General features: G+C 38.4%; 1 protein-coding gene across 1 annotated transcript in view; it reads left to right on the top strand.

Moving 5' to 3' along the window:
• The window catches only part of MPP7 (MAGUK p55 scaffold protein 7), a 231,850-nt gene that overhangs the window by 140,246 nt on the left and 64,105 nt on the right, over positions 1–27,499 (top strand). Inside the window, exons 4-8 of the mRNA XM_055430192.2 lie at positions 5,336–5,413; positions 7,735–7,815; positions 19,301–19,432; positions 22,478–22,559; positions 23,451–23,536. Coding sequence (XP_055286167.2) covers positions 5,336–5,413; positions 7,735–7,815; positions 19,301–19,432; positions 22,478–22,559; positions 23,451–23,536 — 459 coding nt within the window. The remainder of the gene's footprint in view (positions 1–5,335; positions 5,414–7,734; positions 7,816–19,300; positions 19,433–22,477; positions 22,560–23,450; positions 23,537–27,499) is intronic.

Genomic DNA, 27,499 nt, shown 5'->3' with positions numbered 1-27,499 from the left:
GCCTGGTAGGCTGCAGTCCATGGGGTCACGAAGAGTCAGACACGACTGAATGACTTCACTTTCACTTTTCACTTTCATGCATTGGAGAAGGAAATGGCAGCCCACTCCAGTGTTCTTGCCTGGAGAATCCCAGGGACGGGGTAGCCTGGTGGGCTGCAGTCTATGGGGTCGCACAGAGTCGGACACGACTGAAGCGCCTCAGCAGCAGCAAGAGAGCAAAGTAAAAGGGAAATTAGATCTCAGGAAAACTCCCAGGATGCAGAGAGAGAATGAAATTAAGGCATACCTACTTGGTTCTTCTTTGATTATAGGATCCAAAAAGCTTTATATAAGAATAAAGGGCTAAGAAGTTTGGTCTTACTAAATATCGAGAGTGTAGATCAAAAGAAGAAACACCAAATACGAAATGGTAACAAGAGAAAAGCTATGGAGTAAATTCAGAGACTTCTAAGAGACTATTTTGTGTGAGTAGCTTCAGATAGCTTTTTTAAAGCCAGACAAAAATGCGCAACTTTCTAGGGAATAGTATTTTCTGCACCTGCTAGGACACATAGAAACAACTAATTGGAGAAATTGCTATTAACAAAGCAGAGGAAATAAAATACCAAAATACCAGAGTCAGCTGGTTTCTCAGGGGAATACCATCGATTATTTAAGAAAGATATCACTCCACTGGTATTTAGATGTTTCCAGAGCACATAAAGGGAGAAAGCTTCCATAGTTTCAAAATAATCAAATAAGTGTAGCTTTGATATCAAAGACCCAGTAGGGACCAAAAGAAGTACCAGTATTAGTTATGAATATTGATGGAGAAATTCTGAATGACGTATTGGTCAATGGAATGCTCCACTGATTAAAAGCACAATATGTTGTAACACATGAAGTTCATGGTGGGAATACAGGGATGGGTCGGTATTTGGAAAAACCTCTAAGGAGAACTCATATTAATTGGTCAGATAGGAAAAACAGTATGTATATACTATAAAACATTTTGTGGATTTGAGCATTCATTCTCTAAAAATACTCTTAATAAATTTAGAGCGTGTAGATACTGATTTCACAAGATAGCGTCTATGGCGCTGTAAAGCCAAAGTTTATCACCTTAAAAGCAAGAATAAAGCAAGCATTCAACTCTCATCAATTTTATAACTTTTTTTTTTCTGGAGGTGTCAGCCAAGAAAATTAGCCCTAAGAGGGAGACGAGGCACGTGAGACACAGAGGGGGACGCACAGTTAGCACCACCGCCTCTGCTCCTTGTTGTTTTCTTGTTTTCTTAGTTTTAAATTCACAACTTCTCTTCCTCATCCCTTTTTTCCTCTTGAGCTAAAGTTTTCTTTTCCTTTTGGAGAAAGATTATTAGTTTTAAAAAAGGGTCTCAGCCATTAGAATACTTTGATTTTAAAAAATGTTTACACAATATCATGTGTAATTCTTGGCTGTCATTGTGACCAATGGGCCTTCTTTTAATAGCGAATTCCCTCCTCTCTGTGTTTTAAATAAAGGAGGGAGATAGGGGTGTGTGTGCACACATGTGCATGTAGTGTCTGCATGCAAACACGTGCCACTTTTGGATGAGTACTATGATTGAACACAGCAGAGATTCAAACTCCTGTGTAGTTCTTTTCAGTGCTTTTTAATACTCATCAAAGAAGGCAAGGAAAGGATTTACAGCTTTGATTTATTTACTGTCATTCAGATAACCTTGGTTGTGTTTGGCAGTTTACCTCTACACGTCATTGAGACGTTATTTAAAATAAATGATTGCATCGAAGACTAGTCAGGCTTTATTTACTGAAGCTTATTTAAGGCAGTTTCTACTGTACATGTACCAAAGTGAGAATATTGGCACCAGATTTGCTTACAAACATTGAACATTTATTTTCAAGATTTGAATGTAAATCAAGGTACTTAGAGCTTTCCTATAAGACTTGGTTACATCTAGAAATGATTTTTATTTTAAATGGCTTCTCTTCTGTTTAGAAGTGTAATTATAGAAAACAAGCCCTTATGAACACTATTTAATGGAGCATAAATGTATATATGTTTTGAATTGTCCTTTTTCCTTAATAGTGTGTTGTAAACATTTTAACACATGCCATTCCTTTTTAGGATTTTTTTTTGAATAATTGCATATATTTTTATCATATGAAATGAATGTAACCAGAGTTTCCTCTTCTCTCCAGACAGTTTTTTTTAACCCCTAGCTTCTATCTTCAGTTTCTTCCATTTTTGCTGTCTTATTCCTCAAGGGAGAAAAACGAAGTACACGTTTATTATGCAGTTGAATCTCCAAAGAGAAATGTTTAATTAAAATAAATGAGATTTTGCAGATTTGGTGATCCGTTGCATTTAGTAAGGAATGCTGTTTGTCTTACTGCTAAAGTCTATCTTGGATTATTTAATCTGTCTTTTGGATTCCAGAATGTTACCCTTCAGGGGAACTTGCCAAACTATATATCAGCGTGAACTTTTCTGGGGCATTACAAAGTGAATGCTATGAAGTGATGCCATGTTATCTAATATAAAAGCCACTGATCATATAGGAATTTTTAAATGAAAGTAAAAAATTCAGTTCCTCAGGTCCACTAGCCATGCTCAGTCCAGGAACCCCATGGCTAGTGACTCAGCTACTGGGCAAGCAGGGCAGGTCCAGACTCAGAATGTTTCTTTGTGAACCTTGGGGTCACGTCTGTGCATTTTACTTGTTTGTGTATTAGAGTTTTTACATCAGTTTGGTTTTAAAGCTTTGTTCCTAGTATACTGGACTTCCCTAGTGGCTCAGTGGTAAAGAATCTGCCTGCAATGGCAGAGATGTTGGTTTGATCCCTGGCTCAGGAAGATCCCCTGGAGAAGAAAATGGCAACCCACTCCAGTATTCTTATTTGGGAAATCCCATGGACAGAGAAGCCTGGCGGGCTTCAGTCCATGGGGTTGCAAAGAGTGACCACAACTGAGCTACTGAATAATAGCCATTATAAATACTAGTAAAAAAACAGAATTTCAATATGTTTGGAAACAGTGAACAGTTCAAAATTATTTAGAGTAATTTTTACTTTGCTAACCAACTTAATTTTTAAAATTATGTTTTGAAGTAGCACACCTTTGAACAAAGGGTTTCCAATATCTGGAAATTTTAGGAGAACATTTAAAATATTGCTAGTATAGTACAGAGTCCAGGGATGGGCAGGGAGGGATGGACTCTTACACCCTTGGGTGAGGATCTAGAGAGGATGATGTAGGAAGAGGAAGCTGTTTTTTTAAAAGACACTCAGAAGAACACAGAGTCGGACACGACTAAAGTGACTTAGCAGCAGCAGCAGCAGAAGCAAATTAAATGGAGAAATAAAGCACTTATTTGAGGCATGTAATTTTAGGTTATAATTATAGTAGTCTGATAAATTTAGAAAAATGAGCAACCAGAAGAAAGGAAAAGCCAAGGGGGAGGGGTGGACGGGAACTGTCAGTCATCCTGTTGTCATTGGCAACAGCCATTGTGATTTGTCACCTCTCTATCCAGCCTCCTTTCTGTCATATTCACTCGGCCGTGAATGAGGTCAGTGGAGAATGTAGATGAGATGTTAGTCTGAGACAGACTAGTGGAGTGATTAAGTGCTCTGATGCTGAGCCAGATGGCCTGAGTTTTAAATCCCAGCTCCTCCACTTACTATTTGTGGGACCACAGCCAGTCATTTAACTGTGTATCTGTTTATCTGTAAGACGATGCTGTCTACCGTTCAGTGTTCTTGTGAGGGTCACGGAGTTAAAATCTACTAAACTCATTGAAGCCCGTTTTATTAAGAGTACTAATGACTAGTCTGAGGTAGTACAGGCATACGGTGAAAGCCTGATTTGGATAAGCCTTGGGGTTTATTGTTGCAGGAAGGCAGGACACTTAAACAGGTAGCTGCAATACAGTTAGACGAGTTTTGTGAGCAAGGAAGTTTAGTATTCTATGATAGTATCTGCTCAAGTGACCTAATTCTTAATAATTATTTAAGCAAAATTAGTTTAACTTTTAGGATGGTTGGTTTTTATTTTAGAGTATACTTTAATAGTTTCTTCAAATCGACGATTACTTGTTTCATAGCTTGTATTCTCTAAAATTTGTTTATGTGATAATATGATAAAAGTTGCAAGCTTCCAAGACGTTAAATAAGGACGTTACCTTGATCATTCTGGTAATATCATAAGTGTCAAAACTCTTTCCCTGATGCTCTGCATTGCAGTTGCCAACAAGGTAAGAAAATCCTCTCTTAGCAATAACATCTGGCTAATCAAAATAAAATCTGTCTTCCAGACTTTTTACGAGAGTTTGCTTAGTTTCAAGCATAATTAAGAGAGTATTTTACTTGATACCTTTTAAAAACAGGAAATCATGAGATACAACCGTTTTTTCATACATAAGTGGGAACAGTCATCTCAAATGTAAATTCAAAGAGGCTAAAGTATATTTTCAAGCATAAAAATGTAAAGGCACCCATGTAAGAGCTGAAATAGATTACACTTAGGTGCCAAGAGTTATACATTTGTCAAAGCACCTTTTGTTTTTTAACTATCTTTCTGCTTGTATTTTTTAATTTATTTTTTATTAACTATATTCTAGATTTTTTTAAAGGAACTCAGTTTGTCTTATAATGCATTAAAATATATTCTTCTGTGTTCCTGGGGTAATGGTGATGGGAAATGAAGAATAACAGTATCCTGTATTAAGAGAATTTTACTGGTTTTCTAAAATGAAAAACTGAAGCTGAATAATTATGAGAGATGTCTCTAGTTATGAGAAATCCCTTTGTTTTGTAGAAGTTTGAATGGGTGCAGGGGAAAAAAAAAAAGAGGAGTGAAGGAGCATTGTGCTGGGTGAGATGTCTTCCTGGAGGGCTGGCCCTTAGTCTGCACATTGCCTGGTTCTTCGTTCTGGGCTGTTAATACACACCAACTGTCAGGATGTGGCTGCCAGTTTCTTGCTTAGCTTTAATCATAATTTATGTTTTTAGCAGGAATATAAGCTACGACCACTGCTTGAAGTATTGAAGCAATTATGTTTTAGAAATTAAAGATTTTATAAAACTAATGGTTATTTGGGGGGAACAAAGGTTTCATTTTTGCATGAGTTCTGTGTCACGATAATTCCACCCCCTAAGTTTGACTTCATGTTACAAACATGGAAGCATCGTACTAGATGAATTATGCACACCTATTGTCATCTGAGGGTTTATAAAAACATGTTTGTCTAGAATGTTCAGTAGACCAGTTTCTATTGAAATGATCAGAATGTGTAAATGTCTCAGGTGGTTTGCTAGCAGGTGAACTTATATTCTTTTGCCTTTCTTCCAGATTCATGAGAAACTTCACTACTACGAGAAGCAGAACCCTGTGCCCATCCTCCAGGGTGCGGCAGCCTTGGCCGATGATGTAAGTGTGCCTTCCCAGTTCAGGGGGACTTGTCCTCCGCAGACCCCTGGGGCAGGACTCATCCTAGTGTAGACAGATGCTTGTGCTCTGGGACTGCAAACTGAAAGAAGCTGCAGATGCCTCTAAAAGGCCTGAGTTTACACTGACCTTCGGCTGATTTTCCTTCACTTTCCTATCTTAAAGATTTTGCATGGAGATGCCCTCTGGTCCTGCCTTGGTGACTACAGAATAGAAATTTTAGGCTGTGCCTCTGTGGGGAGAGATGCTATCAGCTGTCACTGTCTGAGAAAGTCCCAGGCAAGAGAAATGCTTTGGAGAAAGAGAGACAAATGAGATGGCTCTACCGCTGACAGTCCTGAAAACGACAGATGCTAGCATAGGAATGAGGCGGATGAAATACATAAAAAGACAGGGTTGTTTTTAAAATGGATTATAAAGCATGGTAATGATTTATGGATGTGAGACCTTTCCAAATTACCTTCATAACCAAAAAATAAATTTGAGCTGCAGTTGGCATTGATGGAGTAGTTAATTTCCTGTAGCTATAATTTTATTTTAAATGTGGGACAGGGAACTAACGTGCTGTTTCTTACTGTTAACTTTCGGACTCAGATGAATTGAGCACAGACCTGGATAAACTGGAGGGGACACTTAAGCTGGACAGGAAGCACATGAGGGTGTGGAAGCTGGTTTTAGTGACATCCTTCGGCCTGCTGTTTTTTAATGTTTTAAACTACTATGATAAAACAAACTATAGTTCGGTTTAGTAAGAGATTAGAGGTATGAGTATAGTAATTATAAAAACAAAAACTGACCATCTTCAGAGGTTGATTTTCTTTGTTAGTACCGTGTATTCTAGTTTAGAAAATAAAGCTTGTATAGTGAATCTCCAATTTTGTATTTTCTGTGTAGTTCCGAAACATTTTTTTTCTTCCATTTGTAGCTACAGAGATTACAAATTACAGGGATGTTGCAATATACGTGTTTTGTGAAGGAGCTTGCCTCTGCTTTGCAGAACTTAAACACTTGACACTTGGGAAAACCTTGAAAACCAGTTTTAAAGCATTTACTGTTGAGGGTTTGGGGAAATATTTATTTATAAAACAATATAATTGAGGCCCAATCATGTAACAACATATTGCACTTTTTTTAAATTAGAGATTTTTGTGTAAATATAATCTTAGCATTTTGTAATTCATCTCAGAAGTGTATTTAAATGTTTAAAAGTGCAAAAAGCCCTTTGTGTCTTTTTGTAAATTAAAAATGTTGTAAAATTGTTACCTTGAAAAATGAAAAGTACCTTTTGAAATATATTCAGTGAATATATCAATATTATCTGGTTTTATTTTTTGTGTATAATTTATTATTATACTCATTTAGAGAAAAGTCCTTTCCAGAGATAAGAACAATTATTTTTAGTTTGATAGAAACTATAGGGACAAATGGAAATTTGATGCAGTGTTTTGAGAATGGTTTTTAAATGAAAATATATGTACATATTTTGCATTCTGTGCTGCATTTTTCGTATTTTGAATGTTTTTTTTTCCTATTTGAATCTTGCTTTTCTTCTTATGAAAACGTTATGATCCTTCTTAGAGCCTAAGATTGCATAGAGATTTTGATAAAAAGGCCCTCTTAATGAAGAATACCAGGTATGGTCCAAGCTCTGCTCTTTTCTCTAGCTGGAAGCGGCCAATGGGAATTTATAATCCTGGTCAGAGAACAGTCAGGATTTGTGGGACCAGCATAGTTGTCAAGCTATTATAAGTCATTTTATGATTAACCTATTTTATATGTAACAGACTGTGTAGGTAAACATAATAAAAGTTTCAGATCATTTGCTCTTTTAGGGGCATTCTCTTTCTTTTTACCCCAGCTTTAAACAGCAAGCTACTGTGGGTTTTTGGAAACCCTGTAGATTTCACCACCTCATTCAGAAGTTCTTTTTTCTGTTTTTTTTTTTTTTTCCTTTTTTTCTTTTTACGGTGTCAATGCTTGATCCAGTCCTTTTTACAAGTGGTCCTTTGTCTGCATGCAAAAGACCATTCTGCAGATGAAGTGCTGGGGTTTGCCCTCATTTCAATAAATCAGAAAGGGATCTGACTGATACGATTTCTTGAGTTGTACTCAGCCGAGAGTTGGGTCTGAAAGCAGGGCTACTAAGAGCCTCAAAAGAAGAGCAGTGATTGATAGTCTGTTTTCTTTCTTGCTGACTTGAGCGTAATCGCTGGAAAGTGGCAAGATAGCTTCTCAGTTGTCACAGGTGGAGCACACCCTGTTCTCACTAACTGTTCTTCATGTCAATGTGATCTCCCGTGCAGCTGGCGGAGGAGCTTCAGAACAAGCCATTAAACAGTGAGATCAGAGAGCTGTTGAAGCTACTGTCAAAACCCAATGTGAAGGTGAGGACGTGTGACACCCGTAATAAATATCTCCAAAAAGGGCCACTTTCTGGGACTTCAGATGAATTTTGTTTCAACCATCACTTTTCAAGTAAATGTGTTCTCAAATAGTGCACAGTATTTTAATCACTTTAATCCCGTTAAGGAAGAAGAGTTGAGTTTTTGATGATGATGTTGTGACAATCTATAAAATACTTAAATTGGGAGGCTCATGATTTAAGTTGGAAAACAGAATGGAGCTTCAAGGTCATTTTTCTTTTAAATGAAGTTTAGAGTACAGGATACAGAACCTATTAAGTGATTTTGTGTAGGTTTGTTTTACTTGGCTAGTTAATGGTGTGCCAGTGTGTTTGACAACAATATTTATTTCTCTATGGGACCTTGTCAGCATTCCTCTTCCTCCTCCGGCTTCCTCTCCATTTCCTGCCCCCTCCTCTACCAATTTGTGTTTTAATGCATCCTGCTATTTTATAGAACAAAGAAGTTTTCCAGTAAAATATTGGTAGATCCATCTTGATTCTCCCCACCATTTTCTGTACAAGTTTATCACTTATTTTTCCTCCAGCTGGGATTGGTCAACATAACCTATACATTTTGGACTTGATAACTAATGTACTTGTATGTGAAATATTGTTAAGGAGTCAGAATAACATATAGATAGGTAATTATGTAAGTAAAGTGATCAGGTATCTCATATTTCTGTTAAGCATTTAGAGACTGTTGAATGAAAATGTCCACCTAAATGCAAAAACTGATGTTTTCTACCTTTTTTGAAAAATCTCCTTTGCAGTGGCACTATATATAGTCTTAAGCTGATATTCAGAAAAAGAAAGTATTAAATAAAATATAAGTGAGAACATGCATGGCCTATAATTTCTCAACCATATAAGCAAATATAAAGCATATGAATGTATATTTGTTAAGGGTAAATGAACTATGATTAGTGATGTGAGATGAATTGGCTGGTGCAGAGATTTGTCGCATTTAGTTCTAGAAGAAGAAAGATCCTATTACTGTAGAAAGGTTGCCTGATATTGAAGACAGAGTACACAGAAAGTGAAGAGCTTAGGGGAGATTCATGAATGATCTGAAAAGTTCTTCACTGGGCCCTTCCATGTTCTGCACATGGAAAGTGAAAGTGAAGTCATGTCCGACTCTTTGCGATCCCATGGACTATAGTCTACCAGACTTCTCTGTCCATGTGATTTTCCAGGCAAGAGTACTGGAGTGGGTTGCCATTCCCTTCTCCAGGGGATCTTCCTGACCCAGGGACTGAACCCAGGTCTCCGCATTGCAGGCAGACGCTTTACTCACATGGAAAGTTGATATTAATCAGAACATAGGGAGAGTAGCCTTGAGATGCTTGGTAAGTTCCCTTTTGAGAGTATTATCTTGGTTTGAATTTTAGAAACTAAAGAGGAATGTTTCTGACCCCCAGCAAACAAAATGTGATTTTGGTATCCCATTCAAGAGTGTTTGAAATGGAATAGCTAGTAATTAGGAGGGTATACTGGATGGAAACTGGTGTTTGGCTGGAGAGAGCAGTGTTGGATCTCAGTTGGTTATGATGTAATAGAAGATGTGTGTGTATTAGTGTCTGCCCCAGGTTCCTAGATAGTTTCCTGAGTGATGAGAACACTAGGAGCGTCTGTTGTACTTACATATGTCTCTGACCCAGTCCTTGGCACAGGTCTCCTGAAAACCTTGTAACTTTCTGAGTGATAAGAGCAATAGGAGCATCTCTTGTTCTAATGAGGTGACTTTGGGTGGGCTTCTATCTGGAGGCTGGTCACCAGCAAGACCACACCAGGATTAGAAGCTTAGAATTTTCAGCCTTACTCGCTCACCAATTATGTTTTAGAAATAAAAGATTTTATAAAGTTAATGGTTATTTGGGGGGAACAAAGCTTTCATTTTCACATGAGTTCTCAGTAATGATCCCACTCCCCAGTTTGACTTCGTGTTACAAACATGGAAGCATCATAATAGACGAATTGATTATGCCTACATGAGAAAGTCCCACAAAATCCCCAAAGTATAATGTCCAGAGAACTTCCAGGCTCAGGACACATCCATGTATCAGGAAGGGGATGCACCCAACACCATGGGGCAGAAACTCCTACCCTCCCCTGTGTATCTCTTCATCTGGCTGTTCATTTATGTCTTTTTATCATAGCCTTTAATAAACTGGTAAATGTAAGTGCTTCCCTGAATCCTGTGACCTGCTGGAGCAAGTTGTTCAAACCCATGGAGGGGGTTATTGGAACCTCTGATCTACAGTGGGTTGACCAGAAGCACAGGTGGCCACCTGAAGTAGTGACCTGGTGCTCTCTCCCGGAAGATGAACTCAGAACTGGGTTGAATTGCAGGACACCCAGGTGGCATCATAGAAAATGCGTGGTGTTGAGAAAACCCCACACACATTTGGTAATGAGAGTTTTGTTTTGTGTGAGCAGAAAGGGAGGCATACAGGAGGAAAGGAAACAAACTCCAGAAGGAAGAGAAATATGGGTTTTCTTCCCTTTATGATGGTATCATGCAACACCATTGGATGAAGCTTTATAATTGAGTGCTTAAACTTTGTTATGGCAAAAATACCTCAGGTGAATGATTTTGTCTGTTTTCACATTTATATAACAGAGTAGCGAAGGAATGGGTGAGAAGTCAGCATGAAAAGTGTGTATTCACCTTTCATGTAGGAAAATAACATGTAGAAAACGGGTAACATTGCAGACTCATGATGGTACAGTTGACAGCGACAATTTCTAGTTCACCAGTCTTGAGAAGAAAATATTTTTCTTTGCAGTTTGCCCTAACATTTAACAAATTCCTTTCCTTGAAATCATTTCTACTAACCACCGTCACGCTGAATCTCTCTTTTGAAGGTAATTAAGAGGTATAGTTTCCAAATAAATTTCAAGCTATTTCAAAATACCATCAATACTTTTTGTCTTGGGAACAAATGAAAATATTTGCTTTTTTTCATTTTTCTAAGAGCGAAGCAAGGCGCAATAGAATATAACATGTATACATGAATAGTGAGTGAAAGTTGCTCAGTTGGGTCTGTGATCCCATGGACTGTAGCCCACCAGGCTTCTCTGTCCATGGAATTCTTCAGGTAAGAAGACGGGAGTAGGTTGGCATTTCCTTCTCTAATTAGGGGAGATAGGGGAACTAATTATTTACTTTTTGAAGATTGCTCTTCCAGTTAAAATATTTAATTCACAATACTGAAAGGAAACCTGAAGTGTACCTCCGAAGTAATAATGATTTTTTAAACACACACACACACACACACACACATATATATATATATATATACAACCAAGTATACAGCCCATGATAAAATGATAATACGTGATTTCTATAGATCTGCTAACTAATTTTTGAAAAGCGTTAAAACTTTCTTCGATAATTTGTAAATGTCAGCAGAGTTGGATCTTTGTTCATTTATTCTTACATAAATTCAGTGCCTACTCTGTGCAGTCCCCATAGATACACCTTGAGGAAGATACATGAACACATTCGAAGAGTAGTGAAGGTGATAGGAGAAATAGTGGGTAAAAAGAGGGAACACCCAGAAATAGTGTGGAGCACATAGGAATGGAGACAGGGTTGAAGAATACTTTGCAAACAGAGGATGTGGTCCATATAAGGTGAAAGCCGGAGATTGAATGTGAGGTGGCCAGAAGAGTCAGAAATCGGTCAGGAGTGGGAGGCAAAGAAAGAAAGGTTTCAGTACAGTGACTAGTATGTGAAGTCCCACAAAGAAAATAATTTGTCAAGTTCGAGGATGTAAAGCAGACTTCGTGTGTCTGATCAACAGCTTATAAAAAAGGGAAGGGGAGGAGCTGGACAGTAGTGCCTGTGAGTCAGGGCTGGACATCCTGGTTTGCCCAGGACAGTCTTGTTTTTGCCAGACTGGTTCCAGGGTTATTAACAGCCTCCCTTTTAATTTTACTTGTTTCCTTATTTAGATGGTATATTCTATGGACTTTCTAATTATGGGCTTATTCAAAAGTTTGAATTTCATTCTAGGAGCAGTGGAAAGTCATTGGAAGGGTTTGAATAAATGACGAATTCCGTCTTGAGCGTAATATGCACAGCAGTTCCCTGGGGTGGAGGGGTGGTGGCAGGATGAGAGGAATGGGTCCCGAATGGAGGAAGCCAAGGTGGGAGCCTGCAGAAATGATTAGGGTGATACGTGATTGTGGTGCTAACAGAATGTGAAGGATGGAGGCACGTGAGTGGCGGATGGGTGGAATTGGATGTAGCTTCAATACGAGGTGTTGGGACAGCTGCTTAATTATTTGGGAAAAACAAGAAAGAGGCCTACTAAAATGAAATCCAAATGTATTAAAGATGGAAATGTAAAAATTGAACCCTCATCATGGGATAGAGGAAGAGCATTTGCAGCTTCAGGGACACACACATGAAAAGTTTAAAAAAATTCATGCATGAAGTTGGAAGGAATAACATCTTTAGAAATGATTTATGATATTGCCTTTAATAAGATATGCTAGTTTATTTGTTGTTGTTCAGTTGCTAAGTCGTATCCAACTCTTTGAGACCCCATGGACTGCAGCATGGCAGGCTCCTCTGTCCTCCACTAGCTCCCAGAGTTTGCTCAGATTGGTGTCCATTGATTTGGTGATGCTGTCTAATCATCTCATCCTCTGCTGCTCCCTTCTCCTTTGCCTTCAGTCTTTCCCAGCATTAGGGTCTTTATCTAGTGAGTTGGCTCTTTGCATCAGGTGGCTAAAGTATTGAAGCTTTAGCAACAGTCTTTCCAATAGTTTACTACTTTGACTTTAAGTGTTAGTCGCTCAGTCATGCCCGACTCTTTGCGACCCCAAGGACTGCAGCCCACCAGGCTCCTCTGTCCATGAGATTTTCTAGGCAAGGATACTGGAGTGGGTTGCCATTTCCTTCTCCAGGGGATCTTCCCAACCCAGGAATCGAACCCAGGTCTCCTGCACTGCAGGCAGATTCTTTACCAACTGAGCTACAGTTTTACCTTTAACAAAGTGACTTGAGGAAACTTTAAGAAATAAACAGAAAGAAATTTTGGATAATACATAATTGTGTTTTGAATTTAAATTAGAAAATAGAAGTCTCTACCCATTGCTTTCCTAGTGAAGACCATTCATATGTTTAATGACTTTATTTCTTCTGTAAATCATGTGTTCATATACTTTTAGTGATAGTTCATCTTAACTGACTGCATTACCTTTCATTCCTTTTTGTATACAAAAATATTGCATATGCATTTCCCACCATTATAAATAGCGTAATAGGATTCACTACTTCCTGTATTGGATTACACTCAGTCTTCCAATTTTTGAATTGTTATCAGTTGCCATATACAAAAAACAATTAATAATTGTTATTCAATAGTGTCTACAAAATCCAGTCTTATTGTCCAAATCTTAAAGTCCAGGAAAAGTAAAGTATAAAAATAGCCACATGGTGAGAAAACGGTGATGGTAGTGTCACAAAAGGCGACATAGATATAACAGACTGTAAAGCATTCTGCAGTGAGGGAGGGGCAAGGACCCATGTAGGGGCACTGAAGGAGGATACCTGATTTCTACAGAGACTTTGTTTCCAGAGAAAGCAGAATCATCAGTAAATAAAAGCACTTCCTAGGCATCACGTTGCCACATTAAAGGCAAATCAGCTTCTTTAAGTTGTCATTCAGTGGCTCTTTTTTGATAAAAGTGAGGTGACATCATCTCTAGAACATGGTTTTATAATTTAGGAAGTCAGGGAAAATTTGGTAGATTTTTTAAAAGGCAATAAAATAAAAAGATTTGTTGTAATTTTTTAGCTTTCCAAAACATTCACTTACCAGAAATTACTCATTGCCCGGGCATGCAGAATGGACGAGGCTTCATTAAAGCATACTGAAGGGAAAAGTTAGGCTTCCTTCTGGAGGAATAAATCAAGGTTACTCATCCTTATGAGTTAGACACTTAATTCTAAGGACCTGACAGATACTTAGAACATAGAATTGACTCCAGGGGGTCCAAGGCAGCAAGAGCTCAGGAGCCTGATGAGTTACAAAGCCCAGTGTTCCATTTCCTGCAGATTCTTCTAAGCAACAGGTAAACCCATCAGTTGTGATTGGTGGCTATGGCATATGGAAACACAATTTCATTTAGGTATTGCCTTTTGAAAGGAAAATTTGTATAGTGAAGAATAAGTTGGTTAAAACAGAAGAGTGGAAAACAAAGTTACTTACTTGTCCTAAATAAAAATGTTGCTAACCAAAACTACTTATGCAGCAAAGCTGTTAAAGATTATGAACTTGTTTTGGAATCCAGATATGAAAATACAACACTAAGGAGGAAAAATCCATAGCTGGTGTTTTATCATTGCCTTTCAACCATCATGAAAGTGTTAGTTGCTCATCATGTCTGTCTCTTTGTGACCCATGGACTGTAGCCCATCAGGCTTCTCTGTCCATGGAATTCTCCAGGCAAAAATACTGGAATGGGTAGCCATTCCCTTCTCCAGGGGATTTTCCTGACACAGGGATCGAGCCTGGGTCTCCTGCATTGCCAGAAGATTCTTTACTGTCTGAGCCATCACAGAAGCCCCAGCCATCATATCCACTTTAAAATATGTTCATTAGCATTCACTATTATTTTTACTATGTGCAAGATAGTTACCATAAATACACAGATAGTGAACAGTTCTAGTGCTCTTATTAGATCTGTGTTCTCCTCCTGTCTGAAGGACTTCTTATAACATTTTTGGTAATGCAAGTCTGCTGGTGATGAATTCCTTCAGCTTCTGTGTGTCTTTAAGAAGTTCACAATATTCCTTGCTTTGAAATGGTGTTTTTGCTCGGTATAGAATTTTAGGTTGACAATAGTTTTCTTTGAGTATTTTAAAGATGTTGCTCCATTGTTCTGTGGCTCACATTGTTTCTGATGGGAAGTAAGGAGACAGTTTTATCTTTTTTCATTTGTATGTAACGTGCTTTTTTCCTTTGATTTTAAGATTTCCTTTTTCACTAGTTTTATGCAAGTTGATGTTATTTCTTTTCTGTTTATTGTGCTTTGAAATATTTGGGCTTTTTTATTTCCATCAAATTTGGAGTATTTTCTGTCATATTTCTTCAGACTTTTTAAAGAACCTCTTCTGTCTTTGGAGATGCCAATTAGGTGCATGTAATAGACCACTGAAGTCCCAGAGCTCAATAATCATGTGTTCATAATTTTTCATTATATTTTCTTTGTGTTTCATTTACATAGTTTTTTGCTTTGCCTTCAAGTGTTAATCTCATTCAGTGTACTTTTTTTTCATTCATTCACTGTACCTTTTAATCTATAGAAGCTTGATTTGAATATTTTTTGTATATCCCAAGTCTCATGTTCAGCCCTTCTAGCTTTCTGAACATTTAGAGTACCATTATTACTGTTAATTTTCTTTTCTGTGATCTGTCTGTAATTACAAGATTTAGTTCTGTATAATTTTAACATCTGTGTAATTTTTCAGGGTTTAGTTAATAGCTTCATATTTTTCATCATTGTGTAGTTTCTGCTTTCTTTACATGCCTGGTAATTTTGACTGACAGTTATTGTGAGTTTTACTTCCTTTGATGCTGGATATTTTTGTATATTTATAGATAATATTCTTGAGTTCACATCATGCAGTTAAACCTGGAAACATTTTGACCCTTCAGAGGCTTACTTTTAAGCTGTGTTAGGTGAGATCTTAGCAGTGTGTAATCTTGGGCTAATTATTTACCACTACTACTACTCAATTCCCTGTGAATTGTGAGAATTTTCCTTTTAACTTGTGGTAACAGGAGCTGTTCCTGCCCTGTGCAAGCTTCAGGGATCGTTTCCTCTCATGCAGGGTTTCTCAGCCTCGGAACTGTTTGAGTTTGAGGACTAGATAATTATTTGGGGGTGGGGCGGGGATTGTTCAGTACAGTATCAGTTGCCTGGGAGCATCTCTGGCCTCTGCACTGGATGGCAGTGTATGCGTGTGTGCTCAGTCGTGTCTGACTCTTTGTGACCCCATGGACTGTAGCCCACCAGACTCCTCTCTCCATGGGATTTTCCAAGCAAGAATACTGAAGTGGGTTGCTGTTTCTTCCTCCAAGGGATCTTCCTGACCCAGGAATAAAACCTACATCTCTTGCATCCACTGCATTGGCAGGCAGATTCTTTACCACTGAGCCACCTGGGAAGCCAGATGGCAATGGCATCCTTTGACTCATGACAAACCAAAGATGTCCCCAGACAGCCCTCTGTTCCCAACCACTCTTCTAATCCTTTCTGGGAGCTGTCCATACAAAAGCCTTAGCTAAAGACTCAAGAAACTCTGTGTCTGTGTTGCTCACTCTACTCTCATCCCTTCGCTGAGAACTTTAACCCCTTGACCTCCCTAGAGTCCCAGCTCTCTTGTCTCCACTAAGGAAGACTGCTGTATTCCATCTGAGTTCCTTCTCCTCCAACACAGCCAGGAACCTTGCTCTAGACAGTAAGCCGGGCAGTCTTAGGGCCCACAGTTATTTCCTGTCTCTCAGTGGTTACTGTCCTTCTCTTATTTCATGTCCAGTGTCTTAAAAAACCATGCTTCATTACCTTTTTCTGAAAATTTTCTCTAGTAGGTACCTGGTAACTTCACCTTGGTTTCCATCCTCATTCTTGAACAGTACTTTTGCTAGATACACAATTCTGAGCTAACTATTATTTTTTAATGTGTTTTTATCTTCTAGTTATATTGCTGCTTGATCACTCTGTTCTCCTTTTGTTTTTCTTTCTCATGATCTGTGTTTTCTGATATTTTTAAGAAGTACTTTCTGTTTCTGGCATTCTGTCTTTTCACTATGATGTAAGTAAGCATGGGTTAATTTTTATTTTTCCTGCTTCCTGAATCTTCAGATTGTGTTTCCCCTCAACTGTCAGAAATCTGCAGCTATTATCTCTTCAGATATTTTATCATCTTGATGCTGTTCATTCTATCCCTTTGAAAATTTTGTTGGGTACCACAAACCGTAAAGGAAGAAGTATTATTGGGCTCATTAATTTGGATCCTTTTTTTAAAATAAAAAAACACTAATAATAAAGTGAAAGGACAAGTTACCAAATGGGAGAATGAAAGAATGTATTTATGATACGAAGCCTTGGATCCAGCGTATTATAAAGGACTGTCACAGATCAAGAAGAGAAAGGTAGATGGAATGGAAAAATGTGCAAGGATCTTGAACAGGCATTTCATAAATATGTTATGAGAAAGATGAACTTTCAATGATTAGAAGATACCACTGTATACTCAGAATGGTCAGATTTAAACTAATAGTGTAAACTGTTGGATCCTGAGACACAGCTAGAACTCACATAGCTGCTGGTGGGAGTGTAGCTGGAACAACCTGTTTGTCTCATCTGCCTGTGTTGAATGACCCAGACATTATACCCTTAAATACACTTAACCCAAATTTGTGTATCTATGCATCAACAGATATGTGCATAATAGAATTGCTTTAATAGCCAAAAGTGAAAACAACCTCAATGTCCCTCAGAGACATAATGGGTAAAGAAACTATGAAATATATACATGTTGGAGTGCTGCACAACAGTGAAAACAGAATGACTACCAGTAACAGCATGGATGAATCTCACTTATTAGCAGGAAAAAGAAATATCTGCTTCAGTTCAGTTCTGTTCAGTCACTCAGTCCTGTCTGACTCTTTGCGACCCCATGAATCACAGCCTGCCAGGCCTCCCTGTCCATCACCAACGCTTATGATTCCATTTATGCAGTATTTAAATAGAGGTCATGGTGACTAGGAAGGAGCATCTTAGGGGCCCCTGGAGTTCTGTTAATGTTGTGTTTCTTGCTTGGGTGATATTTATAGGGACATAGACATTTTTGAAGATTAACATTACAGTATGCTTATGAATTATTATAGTCAATAAGAAAGCTTATAGTCAATAAAGAAACCATTTCTTTGCCTTAAGAGCTTCTGTTTTAGCAGATAGCAAATATATACATAAAACATAAATGTGGTTAAAAGTTATGAGCATGTATTAAAGCAAAGAAGATGGTGCTATGAGATCAAGTAACCTGCTTTTACATCAGATGTTTTAGTCACTCCTCTAGAGAAACAGGCCAGTTATGTAAGCTGTGTGAGGAGGACAGCGGAGGTAAGGTACGGTTGGAGACAAATACAAGACTAGAACGTGCTTCAGAATTTGAGTTTGCTTTTCATCCCATGCTCTTCATTCATGGATTGTATAGTCCATGGGGTCACAAAGAGTCAGACACAACTGAGTGACTCTCATTCATTCATTCTTCATCCCAAAACCAGTGTAGATTTACAGGAGTTATTAGCAGACCAGTTACATGATTTACTCTCTTAAGTTTCAAAACAATCACTCGGGCTACACTGTGAGTCATGGATTTGAAAATGAACCAAAGGTGAATGCAGCTGGACCAGCTGGGGCTCCAGGTAAAAACGCCCCAGGTAAAAAATGATGGCATCAATGATCTAGACCAAGGATATGCCAACTTTTTATGTAAAAAGTGTGTGTGGCTTCTATTCAGTTTCACCATTGTAACATGACAGCCAACATAAACAAACCATACATCAATGAATGAGTGTGGCTGTGTTCCAACAAAGCCTCATTTACAAAATCGGTGGCAGAGTCAGCCAACCTCTGCCTGGACTAGAGAGAAGATAACAAGTGTTAGCATAGATATTAGAAGCAGATTTAACAGGACATGGGCTGGATGTTGGGAGTGTAGCTGAGAGGAGAGGTTTCAAGGATTTCTAAGCTTCTGGCTGGAATAACCGATGGATCATACTGATTAGGGAACAAATCAGTTAAAAGTCTAGACCCGGTCACCCCAAATATACTGATGTGTCATGTTGTTCTCATCTTTGGTCTCTAGTGACAATGCAGTTGTTTTGAGAACTTTTACCACCATAACAGTCATGACTCAAAATACTTTTTTAAAAAAAATACACATTAGTCACCTATTACACCAAACATTAAAAAGTGAGAATACCACAGAAGAATGAAAACTCATCGGTTGTATTGATCAGTTCTTTTTGTGTTTTCTGCTAATAGAAGGAAAGGGAAAAAAAAAATACATGCATAGTTTCCCAAGTCTCCTACTGGCCCAATGATCATGTATTTATAGCCTCATTTTCTCCCTCCCTTCAAAAGTAACCCCCCTCCCTGACACACACCCCTCCTCCCCAGCTGCTACCTTTCTTGGATGAGCCAGAGAATACACAGCTTAGAAGGTGCTTTCTGCTGATTCTTGTTGTCCATTAGTGACCATGGAGGGCTGCCTCTGCTGTTCTGCACCCCCCTTGCCCAATTTTTAAGAGGTTCCTTTCCAAGTAGTTGCATTATTATCATTGCTGTGCCACAATTAGAACATCGATTTCGTTTTCTTCATAGTTGGGTGTGTTTAGGGTTTTGTATTGAACACTTTTCACCTTTGACTTCGATAGGCTTTGCTCTCTGTGCATGACACTGTGGCTCAGAAGAATTATGATCCTGTGTTGCCTCCTATGCCCGATGACATTGATGATGAGGAAGACTCGGTGAAAATCATCCGCCTGGTCAAAAATAGAGAACCGCTGGTGAGTTTTGGTCCATTTTTTATGCTCAGCCAAGAGTGGATACCATGATAAAGACCAGTCTGATGGGTGCATATCATTTGTTCCTCTCTTTAAAATATGCTTTCTCTGTGTCTTCAAACTCAGAAATAAATGGAGCATTCACATTTAAAGGAGATGATAGAGAAAATTTAAAACAGAGCCACAGAAACTGGCATTCTTTTGGTTATAAATAGCAATCATTTTTAAAGTGTTACTGGTTGGCATTTATAAAAGATGACATGACATGCACCAACTGCAGCTGATTAGAGATTAAAAAGTGCAACTGAAAATAATTGCTTATGGCTTTTCTAGAAAGTGGATTGATTTTAAAGTGATGAGAAATTAACCAGGAATCTGTTCAAAATGTAGATGTGGCTATTTGTTTTAGCACCGGGATTTAGGCAGCTCTGCACCATGTCCAGGGCCTGTGGTAGTGGGACAATGCCTCCCACCCACCCCCAGTGGTGTCGAGTCCTATCTTCAGAGCCTTAAAAGGCAAAAGGAACTTTTTGTAATTAGATAAAGATCTTGATGTGGGGACCGTCTCTTGGATTATCAGGTGGGACCAAGGTAGTCATAAGGGTTCTTATTAAAGTGAAAGAGGGAGGCAGAAGGGTTAGAGTTACAAAAAGAGATGTGATCCTGAAGGAAGGGCTGGAGTGATGAGACCAGGAGCCAAGGGGTGCTTTTGTACAATGTCACATGGACTATGTTCTTGTTTTATTGGGTTTTGATCTTATTTTCATGCAAGTACATTGCACTAAGAATACTTCAAGGAAGTGTGCTAATAAGGGTTTGGAAAGCAATATGGAAACAGAAAATCTTCAGGAATGTAGGGATCAAAAAGAAGATTGAGTTCGGTGCTATTAATAGTATCATGCAGAAAGTGAGACACCATTTCTCAGGTCCATGTTTTCCTTCCAAGGATCAGGAGAATCAGCAGATAGCCAGTGTTTCTATTCCAGGGTCCTATCTATATTGATGTATAAATTTATTTCAGGGCCTTTAACAAGTCCTCTAAGTGTTGAGAGCTTTCCGTTCTCTGCACTTCTGGAAGTGATCCCTCCAGCTGTGACTTTAAAAACCACTTGTGCGCCGGTGACTCCCAGGTTACATTTCTCTTACAGATCTTTCTTTTAATGTTTAAGTTTGTATGTCCATGATTCTGCCCAGGATCTCCATTTGGATGTCTGGTAGGTATCTCAGTCTTCACATGTCAAAAGTCAGCCGATCTTTGTCCCCGAATCTGTTCCACCCTGTGGTTCCCTAGTGGACAGTCTCATCTTTCCAGTTACTCAGCCAAAAGCCATACATAGCATCTGACATCCCACAGATACTGTGTCTCAAGGGACCCAGCTGCAAGTCTTCCCACAGCCTTAGATGCCCTGGAATCTATTCACCACTCGATGTAGGGACCTGACAGGCACATTCAAAGAGGGAAGAGCTGATAATCTGCATCTTCAAAAGTAGTATATTTATAACCTTATGAATACAGGGTTATAGAAGGATTCAGAAGATTATTAGTTTTGAATGATAAGGTTAGAAACAGCAATTCTGATCAGTTTGCCTTAGATAAGTTCTTTGCTACATACTAGTTGTCTGATCTTAGACAGCTCATAACCATTTGTCATGCAATTTCTCAATTATAAATGATAGATAAGTAGTCTTAAATTAAACTTAAACTCTGGGAGATGGTGGAGGACAAAGAAGCCCGGCATGCTGCAGCCCATGGGGTCACAAAGAGTTGTACATGACTTAGCAACTGATCAACAATAAACAGTTTTAGATTACTAGACCCTTCTGATCATTAGGCATACTTTAGTCAGTTTGAGACACATTCTTAAAGAAAGTAAAAGTTGATCTAACTACACTAATTAGTTGTAGTAAGAATATTACATTTCCAGTCATCTTGGCTACAAGCTACTTGCAGAAAGTACCAGGAATTGGAGAGTCTACAGTTTATAACCATGGAGAGGTACTCATTGAAGTCTTCAGCCTTGAGGGCATGTGTAGGTGATTAAAAATGCCACAAAATCATCCTAGCATGGAATTACTTAATTTTTGGCTGTTATTAGGTATGTATTTGATAGCTATCACATATAAAATAAAATGTCATATATAAAACGCTTATGAAAACAAAACTAGGAATCCTTTTGTAATATCTATTTTGTAATGCTGTAAATAACTGTGTTCACTATCAAACTTCTTTTTGGGGGGTGAACCTTGCCTCCACCTAATGTGTGTCTCTCCAGCTGTGTAATGTGACATAGATGGTTTGTCTAAACCACTGCCAGTTTCTTGGAAGAAAGTCATGAAGAGGCATTCAAAGTAACCATTTGTGCTTGCTATGGTGACAAAAAGTGTTCAGTTGATTTGCTTCTAAACACCCATAAATGAAGAATTTCTGGATTCTTTTTGAAATTATTTCCTAATCTCCTGCCAGAATGTTAGTTCCATTTGTGCTAAGTATAATCCTAGTGCATAAAAACTAGGAGTAACAGATCTTTTTTTTTTTTCTTTCCACTTTGTTTATTATCATCTATGAGTTTGTTTACTATAATACTGTAGTAGAAGGGTTGCTGAACTAAAGGTCAGGTGGTATGGGTTTTAGTTTTCTAGCTTATTTTCTATTCACTTCTCCTTCTCTATGTACATGACCTTCTTACAGGGCTTGGGATAAAGATAAAGTGAAATGAGGAAATGCTATCAAAGTGTAAAAACATAGTATTCAAATGTAAGGTTCATATGGAAAGAAGATATTTGTATACTCCATAGTACTGAAGGGAATAAAGGTTCAAAAATTTTTGGTCTGTGTTGAAAACCTTAGCTGATATATGCTGTATAAGACTGTGTGTTTAGTGATGAGTATTTTGTGAGGTGCCTGAGATGGTATCTCTTCCTTCTGCCTCCTTTTAATTTTTTTGTAGCTGTTTTTACTTTTTCCAGATAAGGTCCTTATTTCTGCCCTCTTTCTTACCACCTGGTATGTGCATTTACCAACAAATACTACCTTTTTTTTCTTTAAAGGGAGCCACTATTAAAAAGGATGAGCAGACTGGGGCCATCGTGGTGGCCAGGATCATGAGAGGAGGAGCTGCAGACAGAAGTGGTAAGAGTGTACACATGTTGGGCGGGTGTGGACGAGTCATGTGGGTTTTATGTGTCACATTTCCGGTATATAACTGAGAGGATAGCAGGATTTAGATAGTACAGCAAAACAGTAATAAGGCATTTTTCTCTATGTTCAAATGTGGTTATTGTTCAGTTGCTAAGTTGTGTCTTGATTATTTGCGACCGCATGAACTAGAGCAGCCAAGCTTCCCTGTCCATCACCAATTCCTGGAGCTTGTTCAGACTGATGTCCATTGAGTCAGTGATGCCATCCAACTATCTCATCCTCTGTTGCCCCCTTCTCCTCTTGCCTCAATCTTTCCCAATGTCAGGGTCTCTTCCAGTGAGTCATCTCTTCGCATCAGTTGGCCAAAGTATTGGAACTTCAGCTTCAGCATCGGTCCTTCTAATGAACATTCAGGGTTGATTTTCTTTAGGATTAACTAGCTTGACCTCCTTGTTGTCCAGGGAACTCTCAAGAGTCTTCTCCAGCATCAAATGAACCTATTTAAATAAATGATAAATCTCATCTTGCTTTACGGTCTTCACTTATATGGACTTCCAAGGTTATAAGACTTATTTCAATGTTTCTGATTTCAAAAGTACTACTAAAAGCATGCAGCCTTTAAAAATACTATTTTGAAGATGAAAGTAATGTGCATTTTTAGAAAAAGACTGAGATGCTGCTGCTGTTCCTTTGGCAGTGTTGTGAGGTTGTGGTCTTGGAGTCGTTCTCTGGGGGCTCAGCCTCTGAAACCTGAGAGGCATGAGGTATGTTGCCCTCCCAGGCATTAGGGGACCACACGGTGTGTTCAGTATGGACACAGTCACAAACCATGGCTTCTTTTGTAGGTAATGCTGCTGGTTTTCTGAATTTGCTTTTTCTTAGGTCTTATTCATGTTGGTGATGAACTTAGGGAAGTGAATGGGATACCAGTCGAGGATAAAAGGCCTGAGGAAATAATCCAGATCTTGGTAAGCTGAAAATTTATTTTAAAATTGCTGTGAAAATGAAATTGAATCGCTGTGTTTCAGACCTGGTAATGAACACAGGATTTGGATTCGGCAATCCAGGATTTGGATTCCTGACTCTATTAACTTAATCCCTGTATGTCCTTGGAAAATACCTTCATCTTTTTATTGCTTCCCTGTATTCATCTACAAAATGAGAATAAGAAGTGGTAAATCTCTCACTGGAGCGTTCAAAGATTCAGTGAGCTCCTGTAGGTCAGGAGTTTGACAGGGCCCATCCCAAATTAGGTCTTTAATACACATTGCTAGTGATGCATTTATCTCTGGGGCCTATATCTTCCAGGTATATAAAGTAGTGAAACTAACTTAGATGTCTTATGTCTAAAATGGAATGAAACTACTATAGGCCTTGGCAATATAAATTCTCAAATTCATTTGTTTATTTATAAGGACAAAATAAACAGAGATTGTCCCTGTAACGTATAAAACATATTATTAACCTGTCAAGAGTCTTGGTATCTCAAAACAGACCTCAGTATATATGAAAATTTAGTAAATGATTAAGATAGCATTTTAAATGAGTGTGAAAGCAGTGAGATTGTTTCATAAATGGTATTGGATTAATTGATTATTCAGTTAGAAAAATAGTCCTTATTGTACAACTCACACAAAACTAAATTCCCCCAAATTAAGTTTTTAAAAAAATCATTGTGCTCCATCATGTCTGACTCTGTGACCCCATGTACTATAGCCCACCAGGCTCCTCTGTCCATGGAATTTTTCAGGCAAGAATACTGGAGCAGGTTGCCATCTACTCCAGGGGAATCTTCCCAACCCAGGGAATGAACCTGCATCTTGTGTTTCCTGCACTGGCAGGCAGATTCTTTACTACTTTTGTTTTGTTGTTTTTTTTTTACTACTGTGCCACCTGAGAAGCCCCCATACTACACTTGATCTTAGCCAAAAGGCCAAGAAAGAATTTCTAACCTTGATGTGAAATTCAAATAGATGTAATGACTAGAACTGAAAACTGTTTCTACAGGAAAAGATGCTGTACATAAAATTTAAAAGACAAATGAGGTTATAGGCAAAATATTTTCAATTTATATGATTGAAGGCTCATATTTTAATGTATATGAGAATTCTTAACAATCATTAAGAAAAAAGCAGTTATAGAACAGCAAAGCATATGTACAGAAAAAAATGACCAAAAACATGATGTCTGAAAAATATTGGACTGGTAGTTATTTAAAAGCTTGATAATGCCTAGAGTTAGCCAGATTATAAGGAAATAATGTTTATATGCTTTTGTTGGTAGGATAAACTAATAGGATCTTTTGAGATGGCTATCTGAAACTGTCCACTCTAAATTTGTGTACTCTTTAATAAGAAATTCAGCTATTGACTTCCCTGACAGTTCAGTGATTAAGACTGCACTTCCACTGCAGGGAGCATAGGTTCAATTCATGTCAGGAAACAAAGATCCCACATGCCATGCAGCATGGTCTCACACACATACACACTCATAAACACAAAAGTATTTACAAGAAATTCAACTGTTGCAAATTAACCCTAAGGAAATAATTTGGCAAATATGTATAAACAAGATAGTTTAAAAATATCTAGAAACTATTAAGAAGGTTGCACTGATTGAATAATTGTTCATCCAACTGATGGATTATTGTGAAGTGTTCACACTGGCTAATAGACCTTATGATTTAGTAATAACAGTACTAGTGATTGCTTACACTGATTGAGCCCTTAGTGATACTGTTGTAAGGGCTTTACATAAATTAAAACACATGCACAAACTAGAAGAATGGGAAGGGATTATTGAGAAAACTTGCTTTCTTTCTATTTTCTTTCAATATTCTTAGTAAGATTAGTGAGTTACTTTTATGATAAGCAATAGCAACAATATTATCATTTTGAAATCGCTCCTTTATGAAATTATGATATTTATGCTGTTAAACTCCCATTTTACGTGAGTGTCTATGCTGCACTAGAGTTGCTTCCATATGTTGACAAAAACTGATTCTATGCTCTAAAAAAATGAACTTATTTACAAAACAGAAACAGAGTCACAGATGTGAAAAACAAATTTATGGTTCCCAGGGGGTGATGGGGGAGGGATAAACTGGGGGGGTTGAGACTGACATATATACACACTGCTATGTATAAAGTAGATAATTAATAAGGGCCTACTGTAGAGCAAAGGGAACTCTACTCAGTACTCTGTAATGACCTATATGGGAAAATAATCTAAAAAAAGACTAGGTATATGTATAACTGATTCACTTTGCCGTACAGCGGAAACTAACAATGTTGTAAGTCATCTATACTCTAATAAAAATGTGAAAAAGTAAAAAAAGGCTAACTCTATGCAACTTTTCCCATCTTGGCTTTCAGTGACTTTATGCTGATACATTAAAATTGGCTATGGTGTGAGTATTCACATCATGGAAATTGACAGTACCAGTTGGGCCTTTTTAACCAAATGGTGTCCTGGTCACAGCACTTGCTGATGGTGAGCCTCAGAGAGGTCCACTCTTCTCCTTCTCTCCTCCCTTCCTGTCTCCACCTTTTCTTCTTTTCTTCCATCCTTCATTCCTCTTAAACATGTACCAGATATTTAGAGCTTTCACAGAGCTTACAATTTAGTGGGGGTAACAAACACTTTCTTGATGAAACTGAAAGGAAAGTGAAAAGGGTGGCTTGAAGCTCAACATTCAGAAAACAAAGATCACGGCATCTGGTCCCATCACTTCATGGGAAATAGATGGGGAAACAGTGGAAACAGTGTCAGACTTTATTTTTGGGGGATCCAAAATCACTGCGGATGCCGATTGCAGCCATGAAATTAAAAGACGCTTACTCCTTAGAAGGAAAGTTATGACCAACCTAGATAGCATATTAAAAAGCAGAGACATTACTTTGCCAACCAAGGTCCGTCTAGTCAAGGCTATGGTTTTTCCTGTGGTCATGTATGGATATGAGAGTTGGACTGTGAAGAAAGCTGATCGCCGAAGAATTGATGCTTTTGAACTGTGGTGCTGGAGAAGACTCTTGAGAGTCCCTTGGACTGCAAGGAGATCCAACCAGTCCATTCTAAAGGAGATCAGTCCTGGGTGTTCATTGGAAGGACTGATGCTAAAGCTGAAACTCCAATACTTTGGCCACCTCATGTGACGAGTTGACTCACTGGAAAAGAGTCTGATGCTGGGAGGGATTGGGGGTAGGAGGAGACGTGAACGACAGAGAATGAGATGGCTGGATGGCATCACCGACTCAATGGACATGAGTTTGAGTGAACTCCAGGAGTTGGTGATGGACAGGGAGGCCTGGCGTGCTGTGATTCATGGGGTCGCAAAGAGTCGGACATGACTGAGCGGCTGAACTGAACTGAACAAACATTAGGGCTTCCCTGATGATTCAGAAGGTACAGAATCCACCTGCAATGCAGGAGACCCAGGTTCAATCCCCTGGAGAAGGGAATGGCAACTCTCTCCAGTACTCTTGCTTCAGGAGTTCCATAGACAGAGGAGCCTGGGGTCACGAAGAGTTGGACATGACTGAGTGACTAACACTTTCAGTACCTTTCATGTTCACTCGAAACATAACTAGTTTGATCAGTAAAACTTGGAAGCGATTTCTTCAACAGACATTAAGAAATAATTGTATAAGTAATTATATAGATCTGGTTATGACAAATGCTAAAAGAAGAGAAAGAATGGTATAAGAGTGTGTTAAAGGAAGACCTACTCTTAAAAATTTTTTTTTCCTGAGTATAGTTGATTTACAATGTCATGCTAGTTTCAGGTGTACAGCAAAGTGATTCAGTAACACACATATTCTTTTTTAGATTCTTTTCTGATATAGGTTATTACAGAATATTGAGCAGAGTTCCCTGTGTTAGACAGTGGGTCCTTGTCACCTACTGTTGTGTGAGGTAGTCACCTAAGAATT

This window comes from Moschus berezovskii, chromosome 15, assembly GCF_049115385.1.
Source record: "Moschus berezovskii isolate FMDL1 chromosome 15, NW_MosBer_1.0, whole genome shotgun sequence".
Lineage (NCBI taxonomy): Eukaryota > Metazoa > Chordata > Mammalia > Artiodactyla > Moschidae > Moschus > Moschus berezovskii.
This window is presented reverse-complemented; position numbering and strand designations above follow the sequence as displayed.